Raw genomic sequence first — 26,628 nt, 5'->3', positions numbered from 1 at the left:
GAGAGAACCAATAAAGCCAAAAATTGGTTCCTTCTAAAATAAGGATTTAGGATGGTTAAGTTTCAGTGAAGCAGAAAGAAGAGAAAGGGCCCTGGCATGGTGGCTCATTCCTGTAATCCCTGCACTTTGGGAGGCTGAGGGTGGAGGATCACTCAAGGCCAGGAGTTCAATACCAGCCTGGCCAACAAAGCAAGACTCTGTCTCTATATAGAAAAGAAAAGAAAGAGAGAGAGAGAGACAGAAAGAAAGAAAGAAAGAAAGAAAGAAAGAAAGAAAGAAAGAAAGAAAGAAAGAAAGAAAGAAAGAAAGAAAGGAGGGAGGGAGGGAGGGAGGGAGGGAGGGAGGGAGGGAGGGAGGGAGAGAGAAAGAAAGGAAGGAAGGAAGAAAGAAAGAGAAAAAGAAAAAGAGAGAGAAAGAGAAAGAGGCCAGGCGCGGTGGCTCACACCTGTATTCCCAGCACTTTGGGAGGCTGAGGTGGGCGGATCACGAGGTCAGGAGATCAAGACCATCCTGGCTACCACGGTGAAACCCCATCTCTACTAAAAATATAAAAAATTAGCCGGGCCTAGTGGCAGGTGCCTGTAGTCCCAGCTACTCAGGAGGCTGAGGCAGGAGAATGGCGTGAACGCGGGAGGCGGAGCTTGCAGTGAGCTGAGATCGCGCCACTGTACTCCAGCCTAGGCGACAGAGCGAGACTCTGTTTAAAAAAAAAAGAAAAAAGAAAAAAAAGAAAGAATGAGAGAAAGAGAGAAGGAAGGAAGAAGAAAGAGAGAGAGGAAGGAAGGGAGGGAGGGAGGGAGGGAGGGAGGGAAAGGCAGGGAGAAAGTTCTGGGAGCTAGGGAGTGCCCGGGGTGGGGAGCTCCAAGAACAAGCCCCAGGGAGCTGTAACAAAGACTTTGTCACAGCTAGCCTGAAGCTAGCTGTGCTCCGGGAAAGGATCCAAGCTTACAGCTGAGCCACATTCCCCACCTTTGGGTCATCTGGACCTAGCATGAAGCGACCCCCAGGAAACTGGAGAACTGCCTCGTCAGGAATGGAGTGAGAGGTGCTCAGGGATGAGGGTAGGAGAGCCTAACACCTCTTCCCCTCCCGCTCAACTCTGGTCCACACAAGGCCTTCTCTTTTTTTTTTTTTTTTTTTTTTTTGAGAAAGTCTCACTCTGTTTCCCAGGCTGGAGTTCAGTGGCGCAATCGCGTCTCACTGCAACTTCCAACCTCCACCTCCCGGGGTTCAAGCAATTCTCGTGCTCAGCCACCCGAATAGCTGGGATTACAGGCATGCACCACCACACCCGGCTACTTTTTGTATTTTCAGTAGAGACAGGGTTTCACCATGTTGGCCAGGCTGGTCTCAAACTCCTGACCTCAAATGATCCACCCACCTCAGCCTCCCAAAGTGCTGGGATTACAGGCATGAGCCACCACTCCCAGCGACAAGGCTTTCTCTATTTTAAGAATTCATTAAACATTTCCTGTGCTCTAGAAACCATACTGAGAGCTGGGGATTTGGAAATGAACAAGGCAATGGGAGCATGGTGCAGGAGGAAGAAAATGGGCTCTCATGATGCAGTTTGGGGCTCAGATTCTGGCTCTGCTACTGAGAGACAGGTGACTCTAGTAAACTCAGAGCCTCAATTTCCCCATCTGCAAAATGGGGACAATAAAACTGTTCTTGCTAGGTGGTAGTGAGAACTAAACAAGAAAATATAAATCAAGTGGCAAATAACAGCTGCTCAATAAATATAATGATTTTTCCTGCTCCCAGGAGCTTTCAGTCCAGAACAAGGCAGCCATATACACAAACAAGTGACACTCAAATAGTGGAACTGGAGGTACATCCCTGCAGTATCTGAACAGAGAAGCTGTTGTTCAAGTCTATCTGTTTTGCCTGAGTAGGGCAACATGTGTGTGTGCTGTCCCGGGAGAAGCTTCATAACACTCAACAGACACTCACCCCAGGTGTCAAAAACCTATACTATAATCTCAGGTTCAGATCTTTGCGTCCAGCCCCCTATATGATCTTAAATCTCCTTCTCAACTTCCCGCTAAGTGATCCTCCAGCCAAGCCTTAAATACCTCTTCCTCCAGCAAGAGGATCCAGGAGTCTAGGTCACATAGAACCTTAGAGACAGGGCTAGAATTCAAGCATGAGTCCTTCCGCTGGAGGGAAAAGAGGAGAGCGACAGACATTTAATCCCCCGTAAAGTGCTGCGTGCAAGTTATGCCATCCAACCCTCACGACCCTTCCCATTTTATAGATGAAGAGGGTTGGGCTCAGAGAGGTCTAGTGACTTGCTGAGATCACAGAGCTGAGAAGCTGAGATTTGAAATCACATCCGCCTTATTCCGAAGCCCCACTGTGGCAGAGGCGCTAGTTGGACATCAATACCTGTTCTCCTATCTCCTTCATGGAAATAGAACCCCTCGCACACACCTGGTTTTTAGCTAGGCGCAAATATGGCCATCCAGAATAAAGACTACATTTCCCAGATTTCCTTGTGGTTAAGCCACACAACTAAGTTCTGGGCAATGGGATGGAGTAAAATGATGCACTTCAGTTGCTTCCCAGCTGAATCTTTAAATGGAGATGGCATGCCGTTCCCCTCCTCTCCCTTCCTTCCTCCATCCTGTCGCATGGGATGGGATGTGGTGTGAAATAGCTTGGGCCATGAGAGCAAAACCCTAGGGATAAGAGCATTGACCACAAGCTACATACGGTGAAAAGGCTTTTTCCTCTAACCAAATTGGTACATGTGTTCATTCATTCATCACACCAACACTCTGTGCCAGACCCTTTGTTAGACACTAGAGTTATGGATTAGTCAGTTCTCACACTGGTATAAGGAAATACCTGAGACGGTTTAAAGAAAAGAGGTGTAATTGGCTCACAGTTCTGCAGGTTCTATAGGAAGCATGGCCGGGAAGGCCTCAGGAAACTTAAACAATCATGGCAGAAGGTGAAGGAGAAGCAGGCATGTCTTCACCTGGCCGGAGCAGGAGGAAGAGGCATGCGGGGACGCGCTACACACTTTTAAACAACTAGATATTGTGAGAACTCACTCACTACCACAAGAATAGCACCAAAGGTGGAAATCTGCCTCCGTCGTCCAATCACCTCCCGCCAGGCCCGCCCCTGCAACACTGGGGATTATAATTTGACTTGAAATTAGGGCAGGGACACAAATCCAAACCACATCAGGTTATAAAAATAAATCAGTCACCTTGGCCTGAGGTTTTCTGTGTCTTGTAGTACTTGCCCCCCCGCCAGGATTGTGACTGTCTATATCTGTCTTTCCATTGGGTTGTGAGGACTGAGTCTCAATAATCCCTATGTCCTCAGCAGCTAACTCCAGCAAAGAATTGGCTATAAAAAGGCAACCAAGTGGAAATGTGAAGGATGGGAAGGACTTAGGTAGGGGAAGAAGGAGGTTCAGGCCCCATGTGTGTCAGAAGTAACAGAAATTCAACCTGAACCAGTGTAGGCAAAAAGTGGGGCATCTATGAACTCTCATAATCAACCTATGGGAACAGCTGGCCTCAAGGACAACTGGACCTCCAGGAAGACTCTTTGGTTCCCTGTCCCTCATGCCTTCTGAGTGTCTCTATTCCTCCAGGTTGGCTCGCTCTAAGAGGCTCCTTAGCATACTCAAGTGTATGCTTAGTTTAAAAAAACAATCTCAGGGAAGGATTATGACTGCTTTAGCTTGGATCAGAAATCCTTCCCCAGGGAGGATGAGGTACAATGAATACCATCCCCAACTAGAACCACAGGGTTGAGTGAGGATAGGAGTTCCCCCAAAAAAGAAAGGGTGCTATTTCCCAAAGGGAAGGATGCTAGACAGACAAATCACAAATATCAGGTATTTTCAGCTGCAAGTAGCAGAACATATGGTTAAAATGTGGCTTATACAAGAAGCCTGGAGGTAGGCAATTTCAAGATTGGTCAACTCAGCCACTCAAAGACTCGATCAAGCCAGAATCTCCCATCTCCCTGCTCCACCATCCTCCGCATTTGGCTTCCTGTAGCCCTGACCACTCATGGTTGTAGCTTACCAAGGCTATTTCAGGATCACGTCATCGCCCAACTGTGTTCAAGACAGGAAAAAAGGGAGGTGATTACCTCATCACATCTGTTTCTTTATGAGGGAGGAAAACTCTCTGGAAAGCCCTCAGAAGGCAATTATGTCTCATTATCCAGAAGTAGGTCACATGCTCACCCCAAACCCATCTTGGGCGGAAATGGGAGTACCATGACTGGTTTAAACTAGACAGGACTCATCCTTTGGGACTGGACCCAACTTCCCTGAGTATGTGCTACTCAGTACCCATACTCAATAGCAACTCTCACAGCAAAGAAGGCTGGGAAGATGGCAACTGGGTGGGTAGGCAGACTCAGTGTCTACATTTCCCTGCTTCCTTACAAACAGAACCACAATTCTATTGGAGGCTGCAATATGCCCTGCTAAAATATATTCTCCAGCCTCCCTTGCAGCTAAGATCATCATGTGACATCATTCTGACCAATGAGATGCTAGAGGAAGTGTCATTTAAGGGCACTGACTCAGTTAGCAATCATTAGTTTGTCCTTTGTCCTTCCCCCTTTTTCTACCTGGGTGCAAGTGAGATGCTGGAGGTATGGGGGTGTGGATCTTGTGCTGGCTCAGCTGGGTCCTTGATGAGACCATGGAGACCCATGCCTGGCAGCCCTGAATTACTTCTTGTTACATGAGAAAAACAAACACTTTGCATTGTTTAAGCCACTATTTTTCCAATCTCTGTTACTTGCAACTGATCCAATTGCTGATTCCTGGGTGTCCACCATCAGCCACTTTAAACAGCAAGAGCAGCCCAAGAAAGGGTGTAGCTGGTACTAGGCTAAGTCTTGGAATTGACAAGAGCTGAGTCTGGGAGCAGTAGAGTCTGACCCTCTGCACCTCAGTCATTCATTCACACACTTATTCACGAAGCATTGACTGGGCACCAACTCTTGGTTAGGTCCTGTGTGGTACATGGGATGCAAAGATGAAGAGGGCAAGGCCCTTGCTCTCCAGGAGCTCACAAAGGGAGACAGAGAATGAAACTCAAGTACAAAATGGTGACGAAGGGCAGTGACAGGAACATGAACCAGATGACACAGGAACACAAAAGACTCTTCTGACTGCAAGAGATGAGATCCCAAAGTATACAAGCTTAGGCCAAACCTTATGGGCTCATAGAACCAAAAGGAGGGAGGGAGGAGCACAGGGAGGATGTGGGCAGAGAGAATTTGTGAACAAAGGCAGGGAGGTGAAAAACAGCTTGGCGTGTGTGGAGAGCCATGAGAGTTGGTGTAGTGGAGGCGTAAAGCACAGGGGATGGAGCAGCAAGAAGAAGATGGGGGAGCCCGGGGCCACGCCATGGGAAGGCTTAAATGCCAGGACAGGGCAGGTGAATGTCACCCTTAGGCAATGGGAAGCCATGGAAGGAGAGAAGAAGTTATCGGACGGAGGAATGCGGTGGTGAGATTTGGGTTTTTGCAGGGTCATGTTGATTGTGGTACAGAGGATAAATTAGAGAGGGGCAAGACTGCAGCCAGGGAGTCCCACTAGGAGATTGTTGCACTCATGGAGATGGGACTGTGGTGTGGTGCACATGGAGGGTACCATGAACATGACCAGAAAGGCTGTATCAGGAAACAGTTAGGAGTCAAAATTGGCATGCTTTTGATTGACTGGAAGTGGGCGATGGTAGTGGGAAGTGTGAAGGACGACTCCCTGGTTTCTGATGGAGGCAACTGGTGGGGGGTAGGGGGTAGCGCCATTTATTGAGATGGGGAATGCAGGAAGAGCAGATTGGAGGGAGATGATCAATTCAGTTTGGGACACACTGAGTTTGAAGGACTTGTGGAGCATTCTGGTGGACATGGCCAGGAGGCAGTTGAATATTTGGGTCCAGAGCTCCAGAGAGAGGTCTAATATAGAAAAAGAAATACAGGAGGCATCAGAATTTAGAAGGACATTGACGATGGAAACCTTGGGAGTGGAGGAGACCCCCAGGGGAAAGTACCTAAGGTAGCAATCCTCAACAAGATATGCATGGGGTGGCATAGCTCCCTGGGACAGTGTTCAGGATCACCAGGGAGGCTTTTCCAAAAGTGCATACCCTACCCTCAATTCCAGTAAATACCCCAGGGAATGTGACTCAGGGGAACACTGTTACTGATGAGGAGGTGACCTCAGGTACAAAGAATTTTGAGAGCATTAGTGAGAAGAAAAGGGGGTCAAGATAGGCACAGAGAGCAAAGAAAGAAAAGTCCAAGGCCAGGCTCGGTGGCTTACGCCTGTAATCCCAGCACTTTGGGAGGCCAAGGCAGGCAGATCATGAGGTCAGGAGATTGAGACCATCCTGGCTAACACGGTGAAACCCCGTCTCTACTAAAAATACAAAAAAAAAAAAAAATTAGCTGGGCGTGGTGGCGGGCGCCTGTAGTCCCAGCTACAGGAGGCTAAGACAGGAGAATGGCATGAGCCCAGGAGGCAGAGCTTTCAGTGAACCAAGATTGCGAGATTGTGCCCCTGCACTCCAGCCTGGGTGACAGAGCGAGACTCCATCTCAAAAAAAAAAAGAAAAAGAAAAAGAAAGAAAGAAAGAAGAGTCCAAGAAGGAGGCCGAAAAGGAGAGGTTTGAGGACATGCAGGAGAGTGAGGTTCCCTGGATGTTGGGATAGAGCAGTGATTCTCTACTGTGCACCATGGGTGCTGATGAGAAATACACATTCCTGCCTTTCACCATCCTGGAGCAGTAGGGCCCTAGAATCTATATGGTAAAGAGTTCTCCAGGTGCCACCGATGGGGTAGAGAAGTTCATTTAGATGGGCATGGTCAACAGGCTCACGCCAGAAGTGGGGCTGGGTCCAGTAAGTTAAAGACTGAAGGGTCTATTGGATTCCGCTCTTCAGGAGGTCACTGGTAACCATGGAGGAGGAAATTTCAGTGGTGTCGTGGGAGTGGAAGCCAGATTGCAGTGGGCTGAAGAGTGAATGGGAGGTGAGAAAGAGAAGACAGCAACTGTGGACCCCTTTTGGGAGAAATTTGGATGAGAGGCGTAGGCAAGAGCATCCTCCCCCTCAAAGGCTACCTTCCGTCTCCTAGAGAAAGTTGGCAAAGAGGATTAAGGAAATCTGGAGGCTGAGTCAGACATTCCACGGACCATCAGAACGCACCAGGGAGGCATCTTAAGAACCAGCAAGGACCTAGCACCCTTCAAGCTGCCAACTCTCAGAACCAAACCCACTGTGCCTGCCTCCTGTCTACCCACTCGAAATCCAATTCACCGTCTTCACCACCAGAGTGATCTTTCCACAACACAAATGTGACCACGTTTTGAAACCCTCCAACAGCTACCGTGCCTATTCTTACCTCATCCCAGGGAGCACTCAAGTCCCTGAACCTGGCATTCAAAACCCTTCTGACTACTTCCCTACTTCCCTTAGCATCTTCACCCCCATCACCTCCCACCTACACCTACATTCGCCCTCCACCCAGACCTTACAGAGCCACCCACAGTTCCCCAGTGAAACATGCTGTCCCACCCTCAATTAGCCCCCCGGGGTCATCCTGGACTCGGCCAACTCAAGTACCACACTCTGAGAGTTAGTTACTCCCTCCTTGGAGAGAGCCAGAATCTTGCCCACACCTCTACCATAGCATCGGTAGAATGAATTATTCTATATCTATTTCTTCACATGGCTGTCTGTTCACTGGACTGTGCCTTCCATGGGATCAAGGTCCTCATCTTACTCCTCTCTGAATCACTAGCACCTGACGAGGGCTGAGCTCCCAGTAGATGCTGTAACTGCCCAATGGGTTCACCTTGCCCACTGCCTAGACAGAGCCGATGTATCAAGACAGGGGAATTGCAATGGAGAAAGGTAATTCAAACAGAGCCAGCTGTGCGGGAGAGGGGAGTTTTATTGTTACTCAAATTACTCAAACAGAGGAATGCAGCGGTGAGATTTGGGTTTTGGCAGGGTCATGTTGACTATGGTACAGAGGATAAATTAGAGAGGTGCAAGACTGCAGCCAGGGAGTCCCACTAGGAGATTGCACTCATGTAGATGGGATTGTGGTGTTGTGCACATGGAGGGTGCCATGAACGTGGCCAGAAAGGCTGTATCAGGAAATAGTGAGGAGTCGAAATTGGCATGCTTGTGATTGGAAGTGGGCTGTTGTAGTGGGAAGGGTGAAGGACTCCCCCCTGGTTTCTGATGGAGGCAACTGGGTTGGGGGTGGTGCCATTTACTGGAATGGGGAATGCAGGAAGAGCAGATTGGAGGGAGATGATCAATTCAGTTTGGGACACACTGAGTTTGAAGGGCTTGTGGAACATTCTGGTGCACATGGCTAGGAGGCAGTTGAATATGCTACCCAAGCATTCAGGGATCAGAGGTTTTAAAGATAATTTTGTGGGTAGGGGCTTGGCAAGCGAGGAGTGCTGATTGATTAAGTCGAAGATGGAATACTGAGGAGGTCGAAGTGAGGTTTTCTTGCTGTCTTCTGTTCCTGGGTGGGATCACAGAACTGTTTGAGCCAAATTACTGGTCTGGGTGGTGTCAGCTGATCCATTGAGCGCACGGTCTGCAAAATATATCAAGTACTGATCTTAGGTTTTACAATAGTGATGTTATCCCCAGGAGCAATTTGGGAAGGTTCAGACTCTTGCAGCCAGAGGCTGCTGTGTGACCCCTAAACCATAATTTCTAATGTTGTAGCTAATTTGTTAGTCCTACAAAGGCAGACTGGTCCCAAGGCAGGAAGGGAGCCTTTTTGGGAAAGGGCTATTGTCAATTTTGTTTCAGAGTAAAACTATAAACTAAATTCCTTCCCAAGGTTCATTCAGCCTATGCCTAGGAATGAACAAAGACAGCTTAAAGGCTAGAAAGGCAAGATGGAGTGGGTTAGGTCTGATCTCTTTCACTGTCATAATTTCCTCAGTTATAATTTTGGCAAAGACAGCTTCAATGCCAGTAAATGTGGCAGTGGGGTTTCACCCCAAGTACTCATCACAATAATAAAGGTTTAAACTACGAAGTACCCAGCTGACCCTTTGATCTACCAATCAAATAATAGAATCTGCCAGTTCTTCCCCTTTCCCCTTTTCCTTCTCCGTACTTTCGGATTAATTTTTCCTCCCAAGGGGAAGAAAAGGTAGGCTCTGGGCAACTGTGTCTGAAATTAGGTGGTACAAATGTCTCCTAGTGACTAGAGCTAGGTGACCATACAAGGGTGTGGCACAGAGGAAGGAGCCCCTGGGTTCCTTCTCCAGGGAGATTACCTCCATCCTTTACCATACTTAACCTTTACTTAGGTTAAGTAACCTAAGTTACTTAACCTCTCTGAACTTTAGTTCAGATGGGATGACGAATATTATCACCTAAAAGTACTGTAATGAGAATCAAGTGAAATATTAATTGTACAGCCCTACAAAAATGCTAGTTATTATTAGGCTTTTCAGATCCCAATAAAGTGGTGGCTAAGTGTCACGACACCAACAAGTTGCATTTGTTATTTCAAGTGACTAAAAGAACCTCCCATGGCAGTACTGCTTTTCGAAGTTTGTTTCCCTAGAAAAAGAACTTCAATGTGTCCCCTGCTCCTCGGGCACGCTTAAGAAAACTATAAGTGAAGTCCCGCCTCCCTGGCCTCTAAACCACGCCCCTGTCCTTGCAAACGCCTGACTTGTAAGGGCCTTTCACTCTGATTGATACTTTTATCCACCAATAATAAGTGAAATTCCCGTCAACGTCCGGTGAGGGGGCAGGACTTCCTTGCTGGTTGCTAAGACACTCTTGTTTCGCTCCTTGACAACCCTGGCGGGGGTTCGCTGGCTGCGGCCCCGGCTCCGGCCCCCGCAGGAGCAGGTGAGGCCCCGGGATGCGGCGGGCAGCCAGGCGGGGAGGGCCGGCCCGGAGGGAGGGCGGGAGGCAACGCAGGGCGGAAGAGGCCTCGCCCGCCGCCGAGGCCCCACCTCAGTCTCCTGCCTGCTGTTCCCCTGCCCCAGGTCTTCCCATCTTCAACCCCCACCCTCACCCCCACTTCGGGACCTGCGAGCTCTGTCGTGACAGGTTTGCCATCGCGACTCTGCCGGCTGCTCTTCCCCACCCACCCAGGGCCTGCCCAGCTTCGTGGTCCCGCGTCCTCCTTTAGCCGACTTCCCCCAGCACCTTGATCCCCCGACCTTTCGCGGAGTAATTCCCTCTCCCGCGGGGTCGCCATCAACTAGGTCAGACCGCTCTTGGCTTGGAGAGTTGGCGACTTACTGGGATTCTGGGCTGGTCATTTCCCCTGTTTCGGCCTCAGTTTCCCCATCTGTAAACGAGAAGTTGAGTTGAGTGATCTCTAAGGCCTCTTCCACTCTGACGTTCTAGGATGTCGTTGTTCTTTGACCCAACTTTAGGCTTCCGAGAGGATGTGCTCCCCAGTGGGAGGTATCGTGTATTGTGAAAATAACTTGGCAAACCTAATTTGGATTCCCAGTCTCAAGACCTACCCTCCCTGCGCTTTTAATCAGTGCATATGTAAAATCAGGATACGACGGTGCATCTCCTTTGGTAATTCTGAGGCTAATATGAAGTACAGAGTCCAGTCCAGTATAGATTCAATATTTGTTAGTTTCCTTCCTTTGTCTCTTCACCACATTTTCCCTCTCTGGGAAATGTTATCAACCCGGTCAGCATGAACTGTCATTTCTCCAGTTGACCCTCTCTGATCTTCCTCCTGGGCTTCCATGGTTAGGGTTACTTAGGGGTGGGGAGTGGGACAGATGGAGATTGAAATACAGTCATGTACCATATAACAACGTTTTGGTCAAGAAAGACCACAGATACCACGGTGGTGCCCTAAGGTTATAATGGAGCTGACAGATTTCTATCACCTAGTTACATAGCTATCGTAATGTCAAAGCAAAATGCATGACTCACGTGTGTGGTGATGCTGGTGTAAGCAAACCTACAGTGCTGCCAGTCATATAAAATATAGCACATACAATTGTGTACAGGACATAATACTTGATAATGGTAATAAATGACTGTTACTTGTTTATGTGTTTACTATCCTACACTTTTATTGTTATTTTACAGTGTACACTCCTCCTACTTATAAGAAAAAAAATTTAACCGTAAACAGTCTTAGATAGGTCCTTCAGGAGGTATTCAAGCAGAAGGCTTTGTTATCATAGGAGATGACAGCTCCATGCGTGTTATTGCCCTGAAGACCGTCCAGCGGGACAAGATGTGGTAGTGGAAGATAGTGACACTAAGGATCCTGACCCTGTGTAGGCTTAGGCTAGTGTATCTGTGTCTGAGTTTTAACAAAAAAGTTAAAAATGTTAAAAATAAAAAATAAAAAAAGGCCAGGCGCGGTGGCTCACGCCTATTAATCCCAGCACTTTGGGAGGCCGACACAGGCAGATCACCTGAGGTCAAGAGTTTGAGACTAGCCTGGCCAACATGGTAAAACCTGTCCCTACTAAAAATACAAAAAATTAGCCAGACGTGGTAGCGGGCACCTGTAATCCCAGCTACTCAGGAGGCTGAGACAGGAGAATGGCATGAACCCGGAAGGTGGAGGTTGTAGTGCGCCGAGATAGCGCCATTGCGCTCAAGCCTGGGCAACAAGAGTGAAACTTTGTCTCAAAAAAAAAAAAAAAGTAAAAAAGAAATAGAAAATTTATAAGTAGAAAAAAGCTTATAGAATAAAGATATAAAGAAAGAAAATATTTTTGTATAGCTGTAGAATGTGTTTGTGTTTTAAGCTAAGTGTTACTACGAAAGAGTCAAAAAGTTAACAAAATCAAAACTTTTACAAAGTAAAAAAGTTACAGTAAGCTAAGGTTAACTTATTATGGAAGAAAGAAAAATATTTTCTATAAATTTAGTGCAGCCTAAATTTATGTAAATTTTTTACGGTGTTTATAAATAAAGTTACAGTAGTGGCCAGGCATGGTGGCTCACAACTGTAATGCCAGCACTTTGGGAGGCCAAGGCGGAGGGATCACTTGAGGTCAGGCGATGGAGACCAGCCTGCCCAACATGGTGAAACCCCGTCTGTACTCAAAAAAAAAAAAAAACACACGCACAAAAATTAGCCAGGCATGGTGGCAGGCACCTGTAATCCCAGCTACTTGGGAGGCTGAGGCAGGAGAATCATTTGAACTCGGGTGGTGGATGTTGCATTGAGCCGAGATCACACTACTGCACTCCAGGCTGGGCAACAGAGCGAGACTCCATCTAAAAAATAAAAATAAATAGGCTGGGCGCAGTGGCTCACGCCTGTAATCCCAACACTTTGGGAGGCTGAGGTGGGCAGATCACCTGAGGTCAGGAGTTTGAGACCAGCCTGACCAACATGGAGAAACCCTATTTCTACTAAAAATACAAAATACAAAATACTAAAAATACAAAATAAAAAAATACAAAAATAAGCCCGGCTTGGTGTCACGTGCCTGTAATCCCAGCTACTCAGGAGGCTGAGGCAGGAGAATCGTTTGAACCCGGGAGGCGGAGGTTGCAGTGAGCCGAGATTGCGCCTTTGCACTCCAGCCTGGGGAACAAGAGCGAGATTCATCTCAAAAAATAAAATAAAATAAAAATTAAAAAGTAAAATAAAGTTATAATAGTGTCCAGTAATGTCCTGGGCCTTCACCACTCATTCACTGATTCTCCCAGAGCAACTTCCTGTCCTGCACGCTTCATTCATGGGAAGTGACCTATATAGGTGTATGATTTTTTATCTTTTATAGCATATTTTTACTGTCCTTTTTTTTTTCTCTAGAGGTGGAGACTCGCTCTGCTGCCCAGGCTGGAGTGCAGTGGTGTGATTTCTGCTCACTGCAACCTCCGCCTCCCAGGTTCAAGAGATTCTCCTGCTTCAGCCTCCTGAGTAGCTGGGATTACAGGCGCGCGCCACAACACCAGCTAATTTTTGTTTTTTTTTTTTATACTTTAAGTTTTAGGGTACATGTGCACATTGTGCAGGTTAGTTACATATGTATACATGTGCCATCCTGGTGCGCTGCACCCACTAACTCGTCATCTAGCATTAGGTATATCTCCCAATGAATTTTTGTATTTTTAGTAGAGACGAGGTTTTGCCATGTTGGCCAGGCTGGTCTCGAACTCCTGACTTCAAGTGATCCACCTACCTCAGCCTCCCAAAGTGCTGGGATTACAAGCGTGAGCCACCGCGCCCAGCCAACTGTACTTTTTCTATGTTTAGATACACAAACACCATTGCATTACAGTTGCCTACAGTATTTAGTATAGTAACATGCTATACAAGTTTGTAGCCTTGGAGAAATAGGCCGTACCATATAGCCTAGGTCTGTAGTAGGCTACATCATCTAGGTTTGTGTAAGTACACTGTATGACATTCACACAACAAAATCACCTAACGATTCTCAGAACATGCCCCTGTCATTAAGCAACGCATGACTGTGTTGATGTGATAGTTGGACTTGATGGCTTCCGTTCTGCCCCGATAGCCCATGACTTGGTGATTTCTTTCTCCTGACTAGATACCTCCATTTGCGTATCTTACCAGCAACTTAAACTTTGCAGCTCTGAAATGAAACTGACCTGCTTCTCTACTCAGCTGTGCCACCTGGTTTCCCCTCTCCCCATCAGTGGCATCACCATCCTCCTGGGCATCATTCCTCACTCCACCATGCTCATTCCACTTGGGCAGTTGTCAGGTTGTTTTGATTCTGCCTGCATGCAGAGCTCACGTCGTCTCCATTCCTGAAGCCACCACTCTCCTTCAAGTCTTCCATGCCTGTGACATTAATACCCCTGGACCATTACTGCAGTTTCCTAGCGACTGCTCCTACCTCCAGTCTCTGCTCCTGTCAACCCAGCCCACCCACGTCACCAGCCACCCAGAGACCTCCAAAGGGCTTCCCATTCACTATGAAAAAGATCCACACATCTTGCCAGTCATGATGGCTCACACTTGTAATCCCAACACTTTGAGAGGCTGAAGTGGGAGCATCACTTGAGTCCAGGAGTTCAAGACCAGCCTGGGCAACATAGAGACCCCATGTCTACAAAAATATGTAAGCATGGGTTTCAGGACCCATCTACATGTCCACAGCCCAACCCCAGCCTTTTCTCCCAGATTTATTTCTCCCTTCTTTGCCAAATTCTATCTTCTAGCCAAATCGGACTGTTAGACTTTCCCAGAAGATGCTTTGTACTATCTGCCTTGGCACTGTTGTGTTCATCCGCCTGGAAGGTCTTCCTCACCTCATCCACCTGTTGCAATTCTTCCTCACCTTTCCAGGCCTGACTCAAATGCTGCTGCCCCTGCCAGCAAGCTGCTTTTGCTGTCTTATCTCACCCTCCTCACCACTGCAAGTATGCCCGTCTTGTGGCACTACTTTCTGCCAGGAACCATAGTTAGTTCCTTGTGTATGCCTGTTGGTCTCCATATTAGATTGTAAGCTCCTTAAAGGCAGGGACTGTCTGTTGATTATAGTCGAGTAGTTGAAAAAGCATAATCAGGCCAGGCATGGTGACTCACGCTTATAATCCCAGCACTTTGGGAGGCTGAGGTGGGCAAATTGCTTGAGCTCAGGTGTTTGAGACCAGCCTGGGCAACATGGCAAAACCCCGTCTCTCCAAAAAATACAAAAATTAGCCGAGTATGGTGGCACAAGCCTGTAGTGTGCCACCACTGAGTGTGGTAGCATGAGCTACTCAGGAGGATCATCTGAGCCTGGGAAGTTGAGGCTGCAGTAAGCTGTGATCATGCCACCGCACTCCAGCCTGGGCAACAGAGTGAGACCCTGTCTCAAAAAGAAAAGAAAAAGCATAATCTTTGAAGTCATATATACCTGCAATCAAATCCTAGCCCCTTTGTTTATTAACTGGGTGGAAACTCTCTTTTTTTCAGTCTGTGTGGCTATACCAGTAACGTAGGGCTAGTAGTGCCTGTCTGACAGAGTGACTAGGGGAGGGACATCCTGTATGTAGATCGCCCATTCTGGTGCCTGGCTCAGGATCAGTGTTCAATAAATAGTCCTGAATGGATGTGATAGGTCCTCTCCCCTCCCAGGGGGCAAATAAAATATAAGTTAATTGCAATTTGGATAATTTCTGGGCTTCTGCTGTGTGCCAGACACTGGCCTTTGTGTTCTGGGGCATCTAGAGCCAAATCAAGTTCCTCAGCCCCAGGGAATCTGGACTCACGGGCACAGTTAAGTCGTGATCGGTTGTGAGATGTCACTGGTAATTAGCAATTGTGAATGAGTTTCTAAAAAATAAATCCATGCTAAGTCCAATTTATTTCTGTGATAATGTCACTCTTACTCCCTTAGATTCAAATCTGTTCTCTTGCGTGGGAGAGAGGGGGGCGGGAGCCTGCCCTGCTGTGTGTGGCGAGCAGCTGTTCTCTGGGAGCTAATAGCTGTGATGGCTGTGACTTTCCTTATACTTTGTATCTTGACAAAACTGTCTGGGATTTCATCCAAGTCTGGCTAAGTCCTTGAGGGTGCATGTATGAGTCAATGTCACTTATCACATGGTGTCGGACATGAGGAAATGTTGAGAATTGCAGATCCAGACAACAGGCCTCTCTTCTCTCCCTCCCTCCTCTCCTTCCCTCCACTCCTCCCTCAGTCCCAGGCACATTAAGTTTTCATTGGACTGCAGCAAAATGAGAAAAAATAAGGACCACGTAAAAACAACTTCGTGTGTTTGACTTTTCTTGAGGATGGCTGATCTTTATTCTGCCAAATTTTCCTCTTTTGTAGTAGATGATGTATCTTCTAAGGCCCTTTTGCAGCAGAATTTTAAAATGGCAGCCCTGCGTCTGCCCACACTTTAAACTGGTCTGGGAGCCTGGCTTCTGCATCATTTCCTGACCTCACAACGAGCGTCTTGGATGAATGCCCAAGTCCTTAGGATCCTTTTTCCTCCCCTGTCAGCTTTGTTCTTCATTTGTTTGCTAGAAGGCCAAGGAAGACTGGAGTGCCCGCCTGTGTCCCCGATGTGGCGGGAAGCAAGAGGCAGGCCTGGACAGAGGCTGGATGGGTGGATGCTGAGTATCAAAGTCATCTGTGTTACTGGCTTGTCTCCTACTTGCTTGTGCCAAAGGAGAAAGCACAGAAGGTCGAGTCAGAAGGATGGATTGGGGTTCCGATCCTGGTTCTGCCATTGCTGGCGGTGCACCCTCAGGCCACCCATAAAACCTCTCTGAGCTCCAGTGACTTGTCTGAGAATAGGGAGCCGGATCCTTCCCTCACAGGTGTTAGGAGGATGAAATGAGATGGTGGATGTGAAGGCACACCATAGCCACACCACTACCACCTCAGCCCCAAGAGGTTTCACAGAATTTCCTTGTGACTCTTTCCTCCTTCATTACTACCATAGTGGTTTGCACGTAGTGGGAACTTGGGAGATAGTGGTTTGTTTGGCTGCACGTTTAGATGTGTAGCAGGTTGGTCTATGAAGAAGGATATCGCAGTTTCCTTCCTACTGCACCAGTAACAGAAGCTGAGTCCTTAGCCCCAATTTCCAGATGAGAAAACTGAGGCTGCCAGGTGCGGTGGCCCACGCCTGTAATCCTAGCGCTTTGGGAGGCTAAGGCAGGTGGATCACCTGAGGTCAGGAGTTCGAGACCAGCCTGGCCAACATGGTGAAACCCCATCTCTACTAAAAATACAAAAATTAGCCGGGCGTGGTGGCACGTACCTGTAATCCCAGCTACTTGGGAGGCTGAGTCAGAAGAATTGCTTGAACCTGGGAGGCGGAGGTTGCAGTGAGCCGAGATCGCGTCACTACACTCCAGCCTGTGCAACAAGAGCAAAACACTGTCTCAAAAAAAAAAAAAGAAAGAAAAGAAAAGAAAGAAAGAAAAGAAAAGAAAACTGAGGCTTAGGGAGGTAAGCCCTTGTCTGAAACAGAACCAAGATGTGAATTCAGATCCGACGGTGGAGTCTGTACTCAGAACCACCATGACATGCTCCAGGTGTGTCCTGCAATCTCTCAGGTGCATGGTGGGTGGTACAGGGAGGCGAGCCGTGATCTAAGGGCCGAGGATGTTCCAGACATTGAATGGCTGCCCCCCTCCCAGGGGGCTGGCAGATATTTTGGGCCTTATTTCCCAGAACGCATGCATTCATTTTTCCCAATCCCTCCCACACACCCTAACCCTCTTTAGGATTCTTCCCAGACGCTTCAGACACAGAATAATGAATGGTGACTGAGGTCAGTGCCACAAAAGAACAAGGGATAGCAGGACCAGGAACACTGGCCTTGACCAGGCAATGAGATAAAGGGCCCTTGTCTGTGCCCGCTGTTGCCTAGGAAGAGCCTCACATCAGAGGGGGTGAGGATATGTAAAGCCCACAGATGGCCCTTGAGTGAGGAGGAGAGCAGGGGCAGTGGGAGATGGAATAAGGCTGCCCCTGGCTTTGCACCACTGTGGGCCAGATGGGCTGGGGTCGAGCTTCTGTACCCAGGAGATTCAAGTACCCTGGCGGTGGGCACAGTTTTGTTTTTGTTTTGTTTTGTTTTGAGACTGAGTCTCGCTTCTTCACCCAGGCTGGAGTGCAATGGTGTGATCTTGGCTCACCGCAACCTCTGTCTCCCGGGTTCAAGCCATTCTCCTGCCTCAGCCTCCCCAGTAGCTGGGATTACAGGCATGTACCACCACACCCGGCTAATTTTTATATTTTTAGTAGAGACAGGGTTTTACCCTGTTGGCCAGGCTGGTCTCGAACTTCTGACCTCAAGTGATCCACCCGCCTCGGCCTCCCAAAGTGCTGGGATTACAGGCGTGAGCCACTGCACCCAGCCACAGTTATATTATTAAAAGGCTCTTTTAGACCTGCCATGACTCTTTCTGGCTCGAAGCGTTCAGGCACATGCTTCTCTGCATGGAAGATTGATAAGGTTGTTAGAACCTCTGGTTCTGCTATTTTTGGTAACATTCTTTGAGGAGAGTTTTAGGACTGTGGCTGAATGACTCTAGCTGTACTATAATGATACAGCGTCATAAAAAATTCTCCTGCCTTTCTGTATTTGGAAACACATCATCTATAACAATTCCTTTTTATTCTGTCTCATCTCTTTTAGGTCCCCAGAAGTATGTGTAGTGGTTAGAAAAAGCTCTTTGTAGTCAGGGCCCTTAGTAAACTTGGCTGAATCCTGGTGACCAAGTCCTGGCTAATTAATGCTGGTAGCAGAGAGCAGTGTGATAATAGCGCAGAGAGCTTTAACGTTTCAAATCGCTCACATACACATACCTGGGGCTTGCAACAGCTTCCTGAGAACGCAGAGATAGGATTTAGTATCCCGTTTCATAGAGAAGGAAACCAAGGCTTAGGTGAAATTACTTGCTGAAGGCTGCAAAGAAAGGAAGTGAGCAGAATGCTCGTCTTTGACAGAGCTGGTGTCCGTGCCTGCACACTCTGGCTTGCGGCCCACACAGTTCTGAGCTCTGCAAGATGCTGCACAGGTCACTCTCCCACTGGCTTTTCCCCGTTGTTCCTGATAAATGGGCCTTGGTCATACCTCTGAAGTCATGGGACATCTCAGCAGGATTCTGCATGTTAGAGCAGCTGTCACAGACCCTGACCTCCTGGAGGGTGGCATGTCCGCAACTGGCTCCTGGTTCCCTCCTGGCTCCTACATGCCAGCACTTTTTAGCCTCCGGGATGAATTGAATCAAATGGAAACATCTCAGTGGAAGATGCCTAAGAAGCTGCTTCCACATTTTTCGTTGTTCCCCCTTGAAATTCTCAGAGATAAACAAACTGTGTGCCCTTTTCCTTCTATCATCAGTGTAGCCGCCACCTCTGTCACACCTGGACAAAGGTAGAGGAGGAAGCAGTAAGGCTAGGAGGACAGCCTGGAATTGGAAATACGCCTTCACATTCATGAGCAAAGACAAAATGATTCCCTGAATTTTGTGAAATAAGGAACCTGACCAGAAAGTACAATGAAATTGTGCTTGGTAATTCACCAGCTTGTAGAGAGAGACAAACAAAAACTGCTAACATCTGAGTGGTACAAATGCCCAGAATTGATGAGATAAGTGGAGCCATCTGTCCACTGGGAAATTAGAAAATACCAATGTCATGGGATGGGGGGGGTCTGTGCCAGGCTTCCAGCCTCATGCGAGGGAGCCGACCAAATGGAGTGGCACCGAGTCATTGGAGCGGGGATCAAATCGAGAGCACAGCCCAGAAAGAGTGCCCAGAAAGCTCAAGGCTGGGCCAAACCAGGGTCAAGTTAACATTAGAAAAAGAGCCAGCAGGCTGGGCGTGGTAGCTCACACCTGTAATCCCAGCACTTTCGGAGGCTGAGGCGGGCGGATCACGAGGTCAGGAGATCGAGACCATCCTGGCTAACACGGTGAAACCCCATCTCTACTAAAAATACAGAAAAAAATTAGCCGGGCGTGGTGGCGGGCGCCTGTAGTCCCAGCTACTCGGGAGGCTGAGGCGGGAGAATGGCATGAACCTGGGAGGCGGAGCTTGCAGTGAGCTGACATCGTGCCACTGCACTCCAGCCTGGGCGACAGAGTGAGACTCCGTCTCAAAAAAAAAAAAAAAAAAAAAAAAGTGAAAGAGACAGCAAAGGGGAAGAGCAAATATTTGATTCGTCTCCCTTCTAGGATGATAGGAGCTGTCCCAGTGGGCAGCTGATGTATGCTTGTGAGTGCCTCCTGTGTGCCCATGAGGAGGCGTATGAACAAGGGGTTAGGAGTGCCCACGCCGACAGCCGGGCCTGGATTCACACCCTAGCTGTGTCGCTAACGAGCTGAGTGACCTCAGGCCAGCGACTGACCAGCTTCATGCCTCTGTCCCTACAGAACCGAACTCCCGGGGTTGTTGCCATGACAAGGTGTGTAAATGCATGTGAAACACCGACAGGCAGGAAACCGACAGCCGTCACGTGTCATCACCTGCCTGTTAGTTACCGTGCTCAGCACCTTTGGGTTCCATGACTGTGCAGTGAAAGGAAATTTATTTGGAAATGTGAGAAATGCTGGAATAACATTATTTTGCTATATTTGTCTAATATAAATCATTAAAAAGGGCTTAACAACCTGGTGATTTGTATCCGCTTATATCAGTACTTCTGAGATAAAAAAAAAAAAAACTTTGAATTATGAGATAAATTGGGTTGAAGATGAAAGAGAAATGCGTGGATTGGCAGGAGTGCTGCCAGTCATCTCGGGTCCAGGCCCGTCCCTTTAGTAGAAGCCCCGTCGGTTAGGGAACAGCCGTGTACTGAGTGCCTGCCATGTGCTTGGCACTGTCTTAGCTTTACAGGCACTGTTTCTTTGAATTCTTATAACGGCCGCATGAGATGGATGTGACTGTACCCACGTTACTGGTGAGGAGTCTGGGGCCCAGGGCCATACTGCTGGTGACTGACTGAACCAGCAGCAGCACCCAAGCCTCCCAGCTGCTGGGCCAGCAGGACAGGACCCAGTGGTCCAAGAAGGAGTAGGAAAGAACAACCAGGGAGCCTGGTGTGCCAGGGAGGGCACAGAGCAGCACCGTGCCCATTCCCCTGAAGATCAGGGCCTGCAGAGGGGCCCCCTTGCTTGCCAATAAGCCCAGACTGTCAGTGGTGACCTGAACATTTCCCTTCCTAAGCAGAGCTTCTGGGAAGGAAGGCCCGTGTGTGTAGTGGGAGGGAAGGCCCGTGTGTGTAGTGGGAGGGAAGGCCCATGTGTGTAGCGGGAGGGAAGGCCCGTGTATGTAGCGGGAGGGAAGGCCCGTGTATGTAGTGGGAGGGAAGGCCCGTGTATGTAGTGGGAGGGAAGGCCCGTGTATGTAGTGGGAAGGAAGGCCCGTGTATGTAGTGGGTACGTGGGGAAACTGCATTTGCTCACTGCCAGCTCAAGCCTCCATCCCGCAGGCCTGGCCCACAGTCAGTATTTGTCTTGATAATGACAGTGTGGGCTTGCGGCATCGTACCAGTGTGTTCTTAACCAGGTCCCAGCATCTCGTATTGACTCATCCTCCCGTCTGCAGACTTGCTGGCCATTTGGAAAAGGGTGCGGAGGAGTTAAGATGGGGAGGTGTCAGATTGTTACTGAGACATTTCTAATTTGCGATGTATGGTTTTGAAGCCAGCTCTTTTTTTCTGGTTTCTCCTGTTTTCTGCAGCACCCCCAGGGGAAAGACATTTTCTGCTCCCACCGAGTTGGCAGGGCCTGCTTCCTGAATCTCCTGGGTGTGTCTTAACTGCCAGTCCCAGCACCTCCTGAAAGCCCCACTCTCCTCCAGTGGTCACAGTGGAAGGATCATGGGAGAAACAGAAGGGAAGAAAGATGAGGCTGATTATAAGCGACTGCAGACCTTCCCTCTGGTCAGGGTAAGCCCCAGGGGCGGGAGGCAGGACTGCCGGCAGGGCCCACACAGCCTGGAGAAAGGTGGGTGGAGCTTGTCCCTTGCAGGATGGCAGTGGGAGGAAGTTAAGAAGGGCTCTGCTTGCTCAGACCTAGACATCTTGGAGTTGACAGTGATTCATTGTTTCATTCATTCATTCATTCACCAAGTATTGGGCCACCTACTCTATGCCGGGCACTGTTCTAGGCACTGTGGGGATGGTGAACGAGACAGGCGAAGGCCTGGCCCACATGAAATACATGTTTTAAGAACATGATTGTAGGCAGTAAGTACTGTAATGAAAAATGAAGCAGGTGGAAGGAGCTGGAGAGCAGAGGTTAGCTTCTGGAGAGGTTTTGCAGATCAGAGACCTGAAGACAGAGAGCAAACCTCACAAAGACCTGGGGAAGAACATGCCAAGCCGGGGAAACAGAGGCACGGGAAGCCTGGGATGGGAATGAACTTGGCATTTTGGAGGCACAGAGAGAAGGCCAGCATGGCTGGAATGGAGTGCTGAGAAGGGTGGCAGGACGTAACAGCACCAGTGGGGCCAGACCCTACAGGCCTGGCCAGCCACAGTGAAGAATGTGGTGAGAACTGTGGGTTCTGTCCTGAATTGAAGGGGGAACACTGAAGGGTTTTAAGCAGGGGAGTGATGAGATCTGTTTGGTTTTCAAAAGCTCACTCCAGCTGTTGTGAGCAGAATGGATTTGGAGATACCAGAGCAGAAGTGGGGAGACCAGCGAGGAGGCCACTGCGGAGGCCCAGAGCGATGAGGGTGGCAGGGTGCGGCTCACAGAGTAGAGTGCAAGATGCGGTCGGGTTTAGGGTGTTCCGTGAGTGCAGAGGCCAAAGGACCTGCTGCCAAATTGGAGACTGGGTATGGGAGCAAGAGAGTCCAGGGTGGCTGCTAGAGTCTGTCTTTTCCTGAGTATTGGGAGAAAAAATGGTATCAATTACCAGGAAAAGGAGATGGAAGAAGATGGGTTTGTGGGAATCAAGTTATTTTTAGACATCTAAGTGAGGTTGTCAAGTGGCCAGTTTGACAGAGTAGTCAGGAGCCCAAAGAAGAGGTTAGAGCTGGGGGTAGAAGTGTGGGAGCCCTCCCACAGAGAGGACACAGACAGGCGCGGAACACACAAGACCCCAGAGATGGAGTCGCTGGAGATGGGAGAGTGGAGGTGGGGCCCAGGGCCCTCCAGGAGCTGGGAGGAGGAAGGAAATCCAGCAGATCGATGGAGAAGGAGCAGAGGGAAAGGCCGGAGGAAAACCAGGGGCCCCAGAGAGTGCCCAGCGGCCTCTTCGGGCCTCCGGGGTGAGATTCCGTCGGAACACACTTCCATAGCCAGCATTCCCTCCGCCCTCAGCCGGCCTTCTTCCCATGTCTGTTGGCTGGAACCTGGTGCTGGCTTCGCGCCCTTGCAGAGAGCCTGGGCTTGAGAGCCCACGAGGCTCAGCTCCATGCCACGCCTTTGCCCCAGCTGCAGGCCCTCAGTCAGGAGATGGGTCACCTGCCCAGGGCTGGGCCAGGGAGGCTACCTGCTGTCCATGCCTTAAGCTTGGGACAGAGAGGCCAGCCAGGAAGGCCAGGTCACGGGCTAAGCCTGTCTCTTGTTTGTCACCCCTGCCCTGTCTCTAGCACTCGGACATGCCAGAGGAGATGCGCGTGGAGACCATGGAGCTATGTGTCACAGCCTGTGAGAAATTCTCCAACAACAACGAGGTATTGCCAGCAGTGCAGGCGGCCCCTCGTGCTTTTGATGGCCCCTGTGGGTGAATAGAGTGGCCCCTGTTCCCTGCAGTTGGCTCCAGACAGTACTGCTAGGATGAGGCCAGAGCATTCCTTGGAAGCGTTCAGTCTGGGGAAAGTCAGTGAGTGAGAGGCTGGCGCTGACTCCAGGCACTGACGGTCACACCCAGCCCTAGAGGAGCAAAGCCACAGGGGTGTCCATGACGCCCCTGCCCATGTTCCCTGCCTCAGGTGGGCTGCTGAATAGGGCGCCTTTCCCCGTGGTTCCATCCCAGTGGTGAACAGAGGCCTGCCCAGGCATCCATTCATGTATTCACTCATCCATTCAAAAAGGTGTTGAACAGGCGCTGTTCTAGGTGTTGGGGATATGGCCAGCAGGCATCAACGCAGGAAGGCCATTCATCAATCTGGTGGGGAGAGCGAGAAGTCAGTGTTGCGGCAGCCGGTGGGGAGGCAAGACACTGGCCAGTGGGAGCCCAGGCTTTGGGTCGGCCAGGCCCAGGTTCAGATCCTGGCTTCAGCCCTTCCCAGCTGTACCCCTGAATGAGCCATTTCTCAACTCTGAGTGCAGTTTCCTAGTCCTTAAATGGAGGGTGGTGATGGTGCCTCCTCACTGGGCCAGTTGTGAGGATGTATTTACTGAGACGATGGGGACAGAGTGCCCAGCATGGTGCCTGGCATGGTGGGAGGCGCTGTTGGTGTACCTCAGGCACCTGCGCCTGGACTCGCCCTGCCGAGTGGGGGTCCCTGCCCCTCTAGACCTCCTCACACAGGGGGCGCGTCTTGAAAGAGCAGGCACAGGAAGAAGTCGACTGTGGCCATGACTAGGGGAGTAGTCGGCGCCTCCCCAGAGCCCACTGAACGCATCAGGTACCTCGCAGTCTGCAGGGTGCCAGGTCTCTCCATCCAGTTGGTCCTGAGACTGCCTGGTGCCCCGCTTGTCCAGGTTACATCTGAGGGAGGTGGCACTGGCCCAGGAAGCCCGCACTAAGTGCAGAGCCAGGACGCAGCCCCAGGCTATCTCCAGACCTGATGCTTGCCTTCCCGCCTCAGCCAGTTTCTTCTTGACTGCTGAGTAATGTCTAGTTTTCTGTGCCTGTGTAATAGACCTGGCAGGAGGTGGCCTGCGTGGAAACCCTTTTTGAAGCAGGAGGACAACAGAAATAGGACAGCAGGCCTTTCTCTTGCCAAGACCTCAGTGCCAGCCTTCTCCTTCCTGGAGAAGGACCTGACTCCTGCCCCCACCTGCCCTGCGCCCCCTTGATAAGCGCCCTCTTCCTTCCAGAGCGCCGCCAAGATGATCAAAGAGACAATGGACAAGAAGTTCGGCTCCTCCTGGCACGTGGTGATCGGCGAGGGCTTTGGGTTTGAGATCACCCACGAGGTGAAGAACCTCCTCTACCTGTACTTCGGGGGCACCCTGGCTGTGTGCGTCTGGAAGTGCTCCTGACACTCTGTCCCCTGCCCCGTCCCCTGCAGGGCCTTTTCCTGCCACTCGTCTGGGGTGGGGAGCAGCCCTAGGCAGGTCCTGGTTTTTCCAAGGAGAGTTGGGGTCTTTTCTTTTTGTCTTTGTGTACCAGTTTCCTGAGCCATGCCCAGTGTGTGAACTTGACATCTCCATCCCCAGGCTCTCAACCGTCTCCCTCGGAGTCTCAGGGTGTGGACGGGGCAGCAGGCATGGGTCTGTGTGGGAGACGTGGGGTGGGGCGGTGTGACAGGGTAGAGGAGGTGGGAGATGAGATCTTCCGCACAGGAACACGCCAGTCCCCCTTTCTCCAGGGCTGCCTTCCCCTTGCATCCTGGGATCCCCACTGCCCTGCCATCCCCAGTACTGCCGGGAAGTGCCGGCCGTCCTTGTCATTAGTGGTCATATGAAAATGGCCTCAAGAAGGAGATGATTCTTTCAAGGGACACAGGCAGCTTCTCTCCTTGTCCTCTGGGGAGGTGCTGACCCCTCAGAAACCCCTTCCCCCAACTTGACCCCAGGCTGAACAGACCACTGCATCTCACTGGGCCAGCAGCCCCCTAGCCCCCAGCCTTGGTAGGGACCAAGCAGCCTTTCCCGTCCCCTCCTCGACCCGTACAGTTGAGAGCCAGGGGCTGGTGTGTGGGAGCTGCTACCTGGCAGTTTCTCGAGGGGTCACCGAGCCTCTGGTGGGACACCTGGGCAGGAGTGCTCTCACCACGAGGCTGCTTCCGCAGGGAACCCTGGCCTGCCCGCGACTTCGCATCAGGGACCGCATGCTGATTTGTACTGCTCTCTGCTGGGTTTTCTATGTTCTTTTTGAGTGTGGGAGAAGGGTTTTAGTAGAAGGGTGAATCGTATTTTACACAGCGGTCTTATTTATATAAATGCCTTGGTTTTTACAATTAAAATTACCAAAAACTGACCTCATTCTACAGTCTCTTGATGTTAGGGGAAGGTGTGATCAGTATCCTCAGGCTCAGGCACCTAGAGATGTTTCTGGTTAACCTGTGAGGCTGCTGGAAGCCCCTGGCCCAGGCATAGCCCCACTGGACATGGCCTGGCCCCTCTCACCATTAGGTCACTGAGGTTGGGGGCCAAGTGCAGCTGGATGGGGCCACACAGACACTGAGATACGCTTGGCAGCTGGACTAAGCTACAGTAAAGATGTTTTCAGGCCCACAGAATTTCACTCAGTTCAACAGATGCTTATTCAACAGCCACTGAGGGTCAGGCCCCAGGAGCTGAGGATACAAAGACAAGCCACAGGTCTGGCCTCAGTGAGCTCTCGGTCCACTGCAGAGGACATGGGCCCCATCATTTCACTCATACGAAAAGTAACATTGTAAGATAGAGCGGGGCATTCTGGGAGGAGGAAGGAGGGACTCCAAGCCCAGCCTGGGGAGTACAGGGTCTCCAGTGGGGTAAGGCCTGACAGCCGACGCTTGAACAGAAAACAGGATCTTACCAAGGGAGAGGGCTGCTCTCAGGACAGAAAACTAGACATTACCCCAAGGCACTTGGGGTAAACACAGGAGATGAGAAGTGACTTGAGGACAGGAGCCACGTGCAGGCCTGTGAATCCCCCTCAGGGGTTGTCCCCTGAATCTGAGCCTCAGAAGTGAACACCCCGGGCGTGGGCAGAGCAGGGAGAGCCCGCCTTCCCATGCACACAGGGGCCCTCCTGAGATGGTCCCTAGGATACATGGGTCTGGGAGCTGAAGCCCTGTCCTTGTCCCAGTCCCAGTCCCACCCTTGTGAGACTGAGCGTCCAGCACTAACAAGATCCATCAACAGATTGGCTGGGCAGCCTCGTGGCGAGCAGGTAAGGTTTGCTCAGACCAGACCCATGCAGCCAAGGGGAAGGTTGCTGCCGTGTGCGCGCCCGGCCCAAGAGCAGTGGGACAGACAAGCAAGAACGAGAAGGCGCAGTTGTCGCCTCAAGGCTGACCATCTGTTTGGGTGGCTTTCCATCTGGTCCTGGCCCTCTGGGACTTGGCGGATGGGGCAGCTCCTTGGCCTCAGACCTG

The 26,628-nt window shown here is 50.1% G+C and overlaps 1 protein-coding gene and 1 long non-coding RNA gene across 2 annotated transcripts; one reads left to right on the top strand and one right to left on the bottom strand.

The window, feature by feature from the left end:
• Positions 1-7,928: 7,928 nt before the first annotated feature.
• Positions 7,929-13,542, bottom strand: LOC117977397 (uncharacterized). Its single transcript, XR_004668526.3, has 2 exons — positions 10,297-13,542; positions 7,929-8,614 (listed from the first exon to the last, which is right to left on the bottom strand). It is a non-coding gene; the product is annotated as an uncharacterized LOC117977397 (long non-coding RNA).
• On the top strand, positions 9,768-25,523 carry DNAL4 (dynein axonemal light chain 4). Its single transcript, XM_003821605.5, has 4 exons — positions 9,768-9,897; positions 21,162-21,369; positions 23,023-23,106; positions 24,419-25,523. Exons 2-4 carry the CDS (start codon positions 21,301-21,303, stop codon positions 24,581-24,583), a joined length of 318 nt encoding a protein of 105 aa, XP_003821653.1. The 5' UTR covers positions 9,768-9,897; positions 21,162-21,300; the 3' UTR covers positions 24,584-25,523.
• The last annotated feature ends 1,105 nt before the right edge of the window (positions 25,524-26,628 follow it).

Source organism: Pan paniscus, chromosome 23, assembly GCF_029289425.2.
Source record: "Pan paniscus chromosome 23, NHGRI_mPanPan1-v2.0_pri, whole genome shotgun sequence".
NCBI lineage: Eukaryota > Metazoa > Chordata > Mammalia > Primates > Hominidae > Pan > Pan paniscus.
Note: the sequence above shows the minus strand (reverse complement) of the source record. Positions and strands in the feature narration are given on the sequence as shown.

Bases quoted from the DNA above. Each gene is read 5' to 3' on its own strand.
- DNAL4 (XM_003821605.5), top strand. From the start codon at position 21,301: ATGGGAGAAACAGAAGGGAAGAAAGATGAGGCTGATTATAAGCGACTG. The intron at 21,370-23,022 runs GTAAGCCCCAGG...CCCTGTCTCTAG, and splicing joins AGACCTTCCCTCTGGTCAGG to CACTCGGACATGCCAGAGGA. The intron at 23,107-24,418 runs GTATTGCCAGCA...TCTTCCTTCCAG, and splicing joins AATTCTCCAACAACAACGAG to AGCGCCGCCAAGATGATCAA.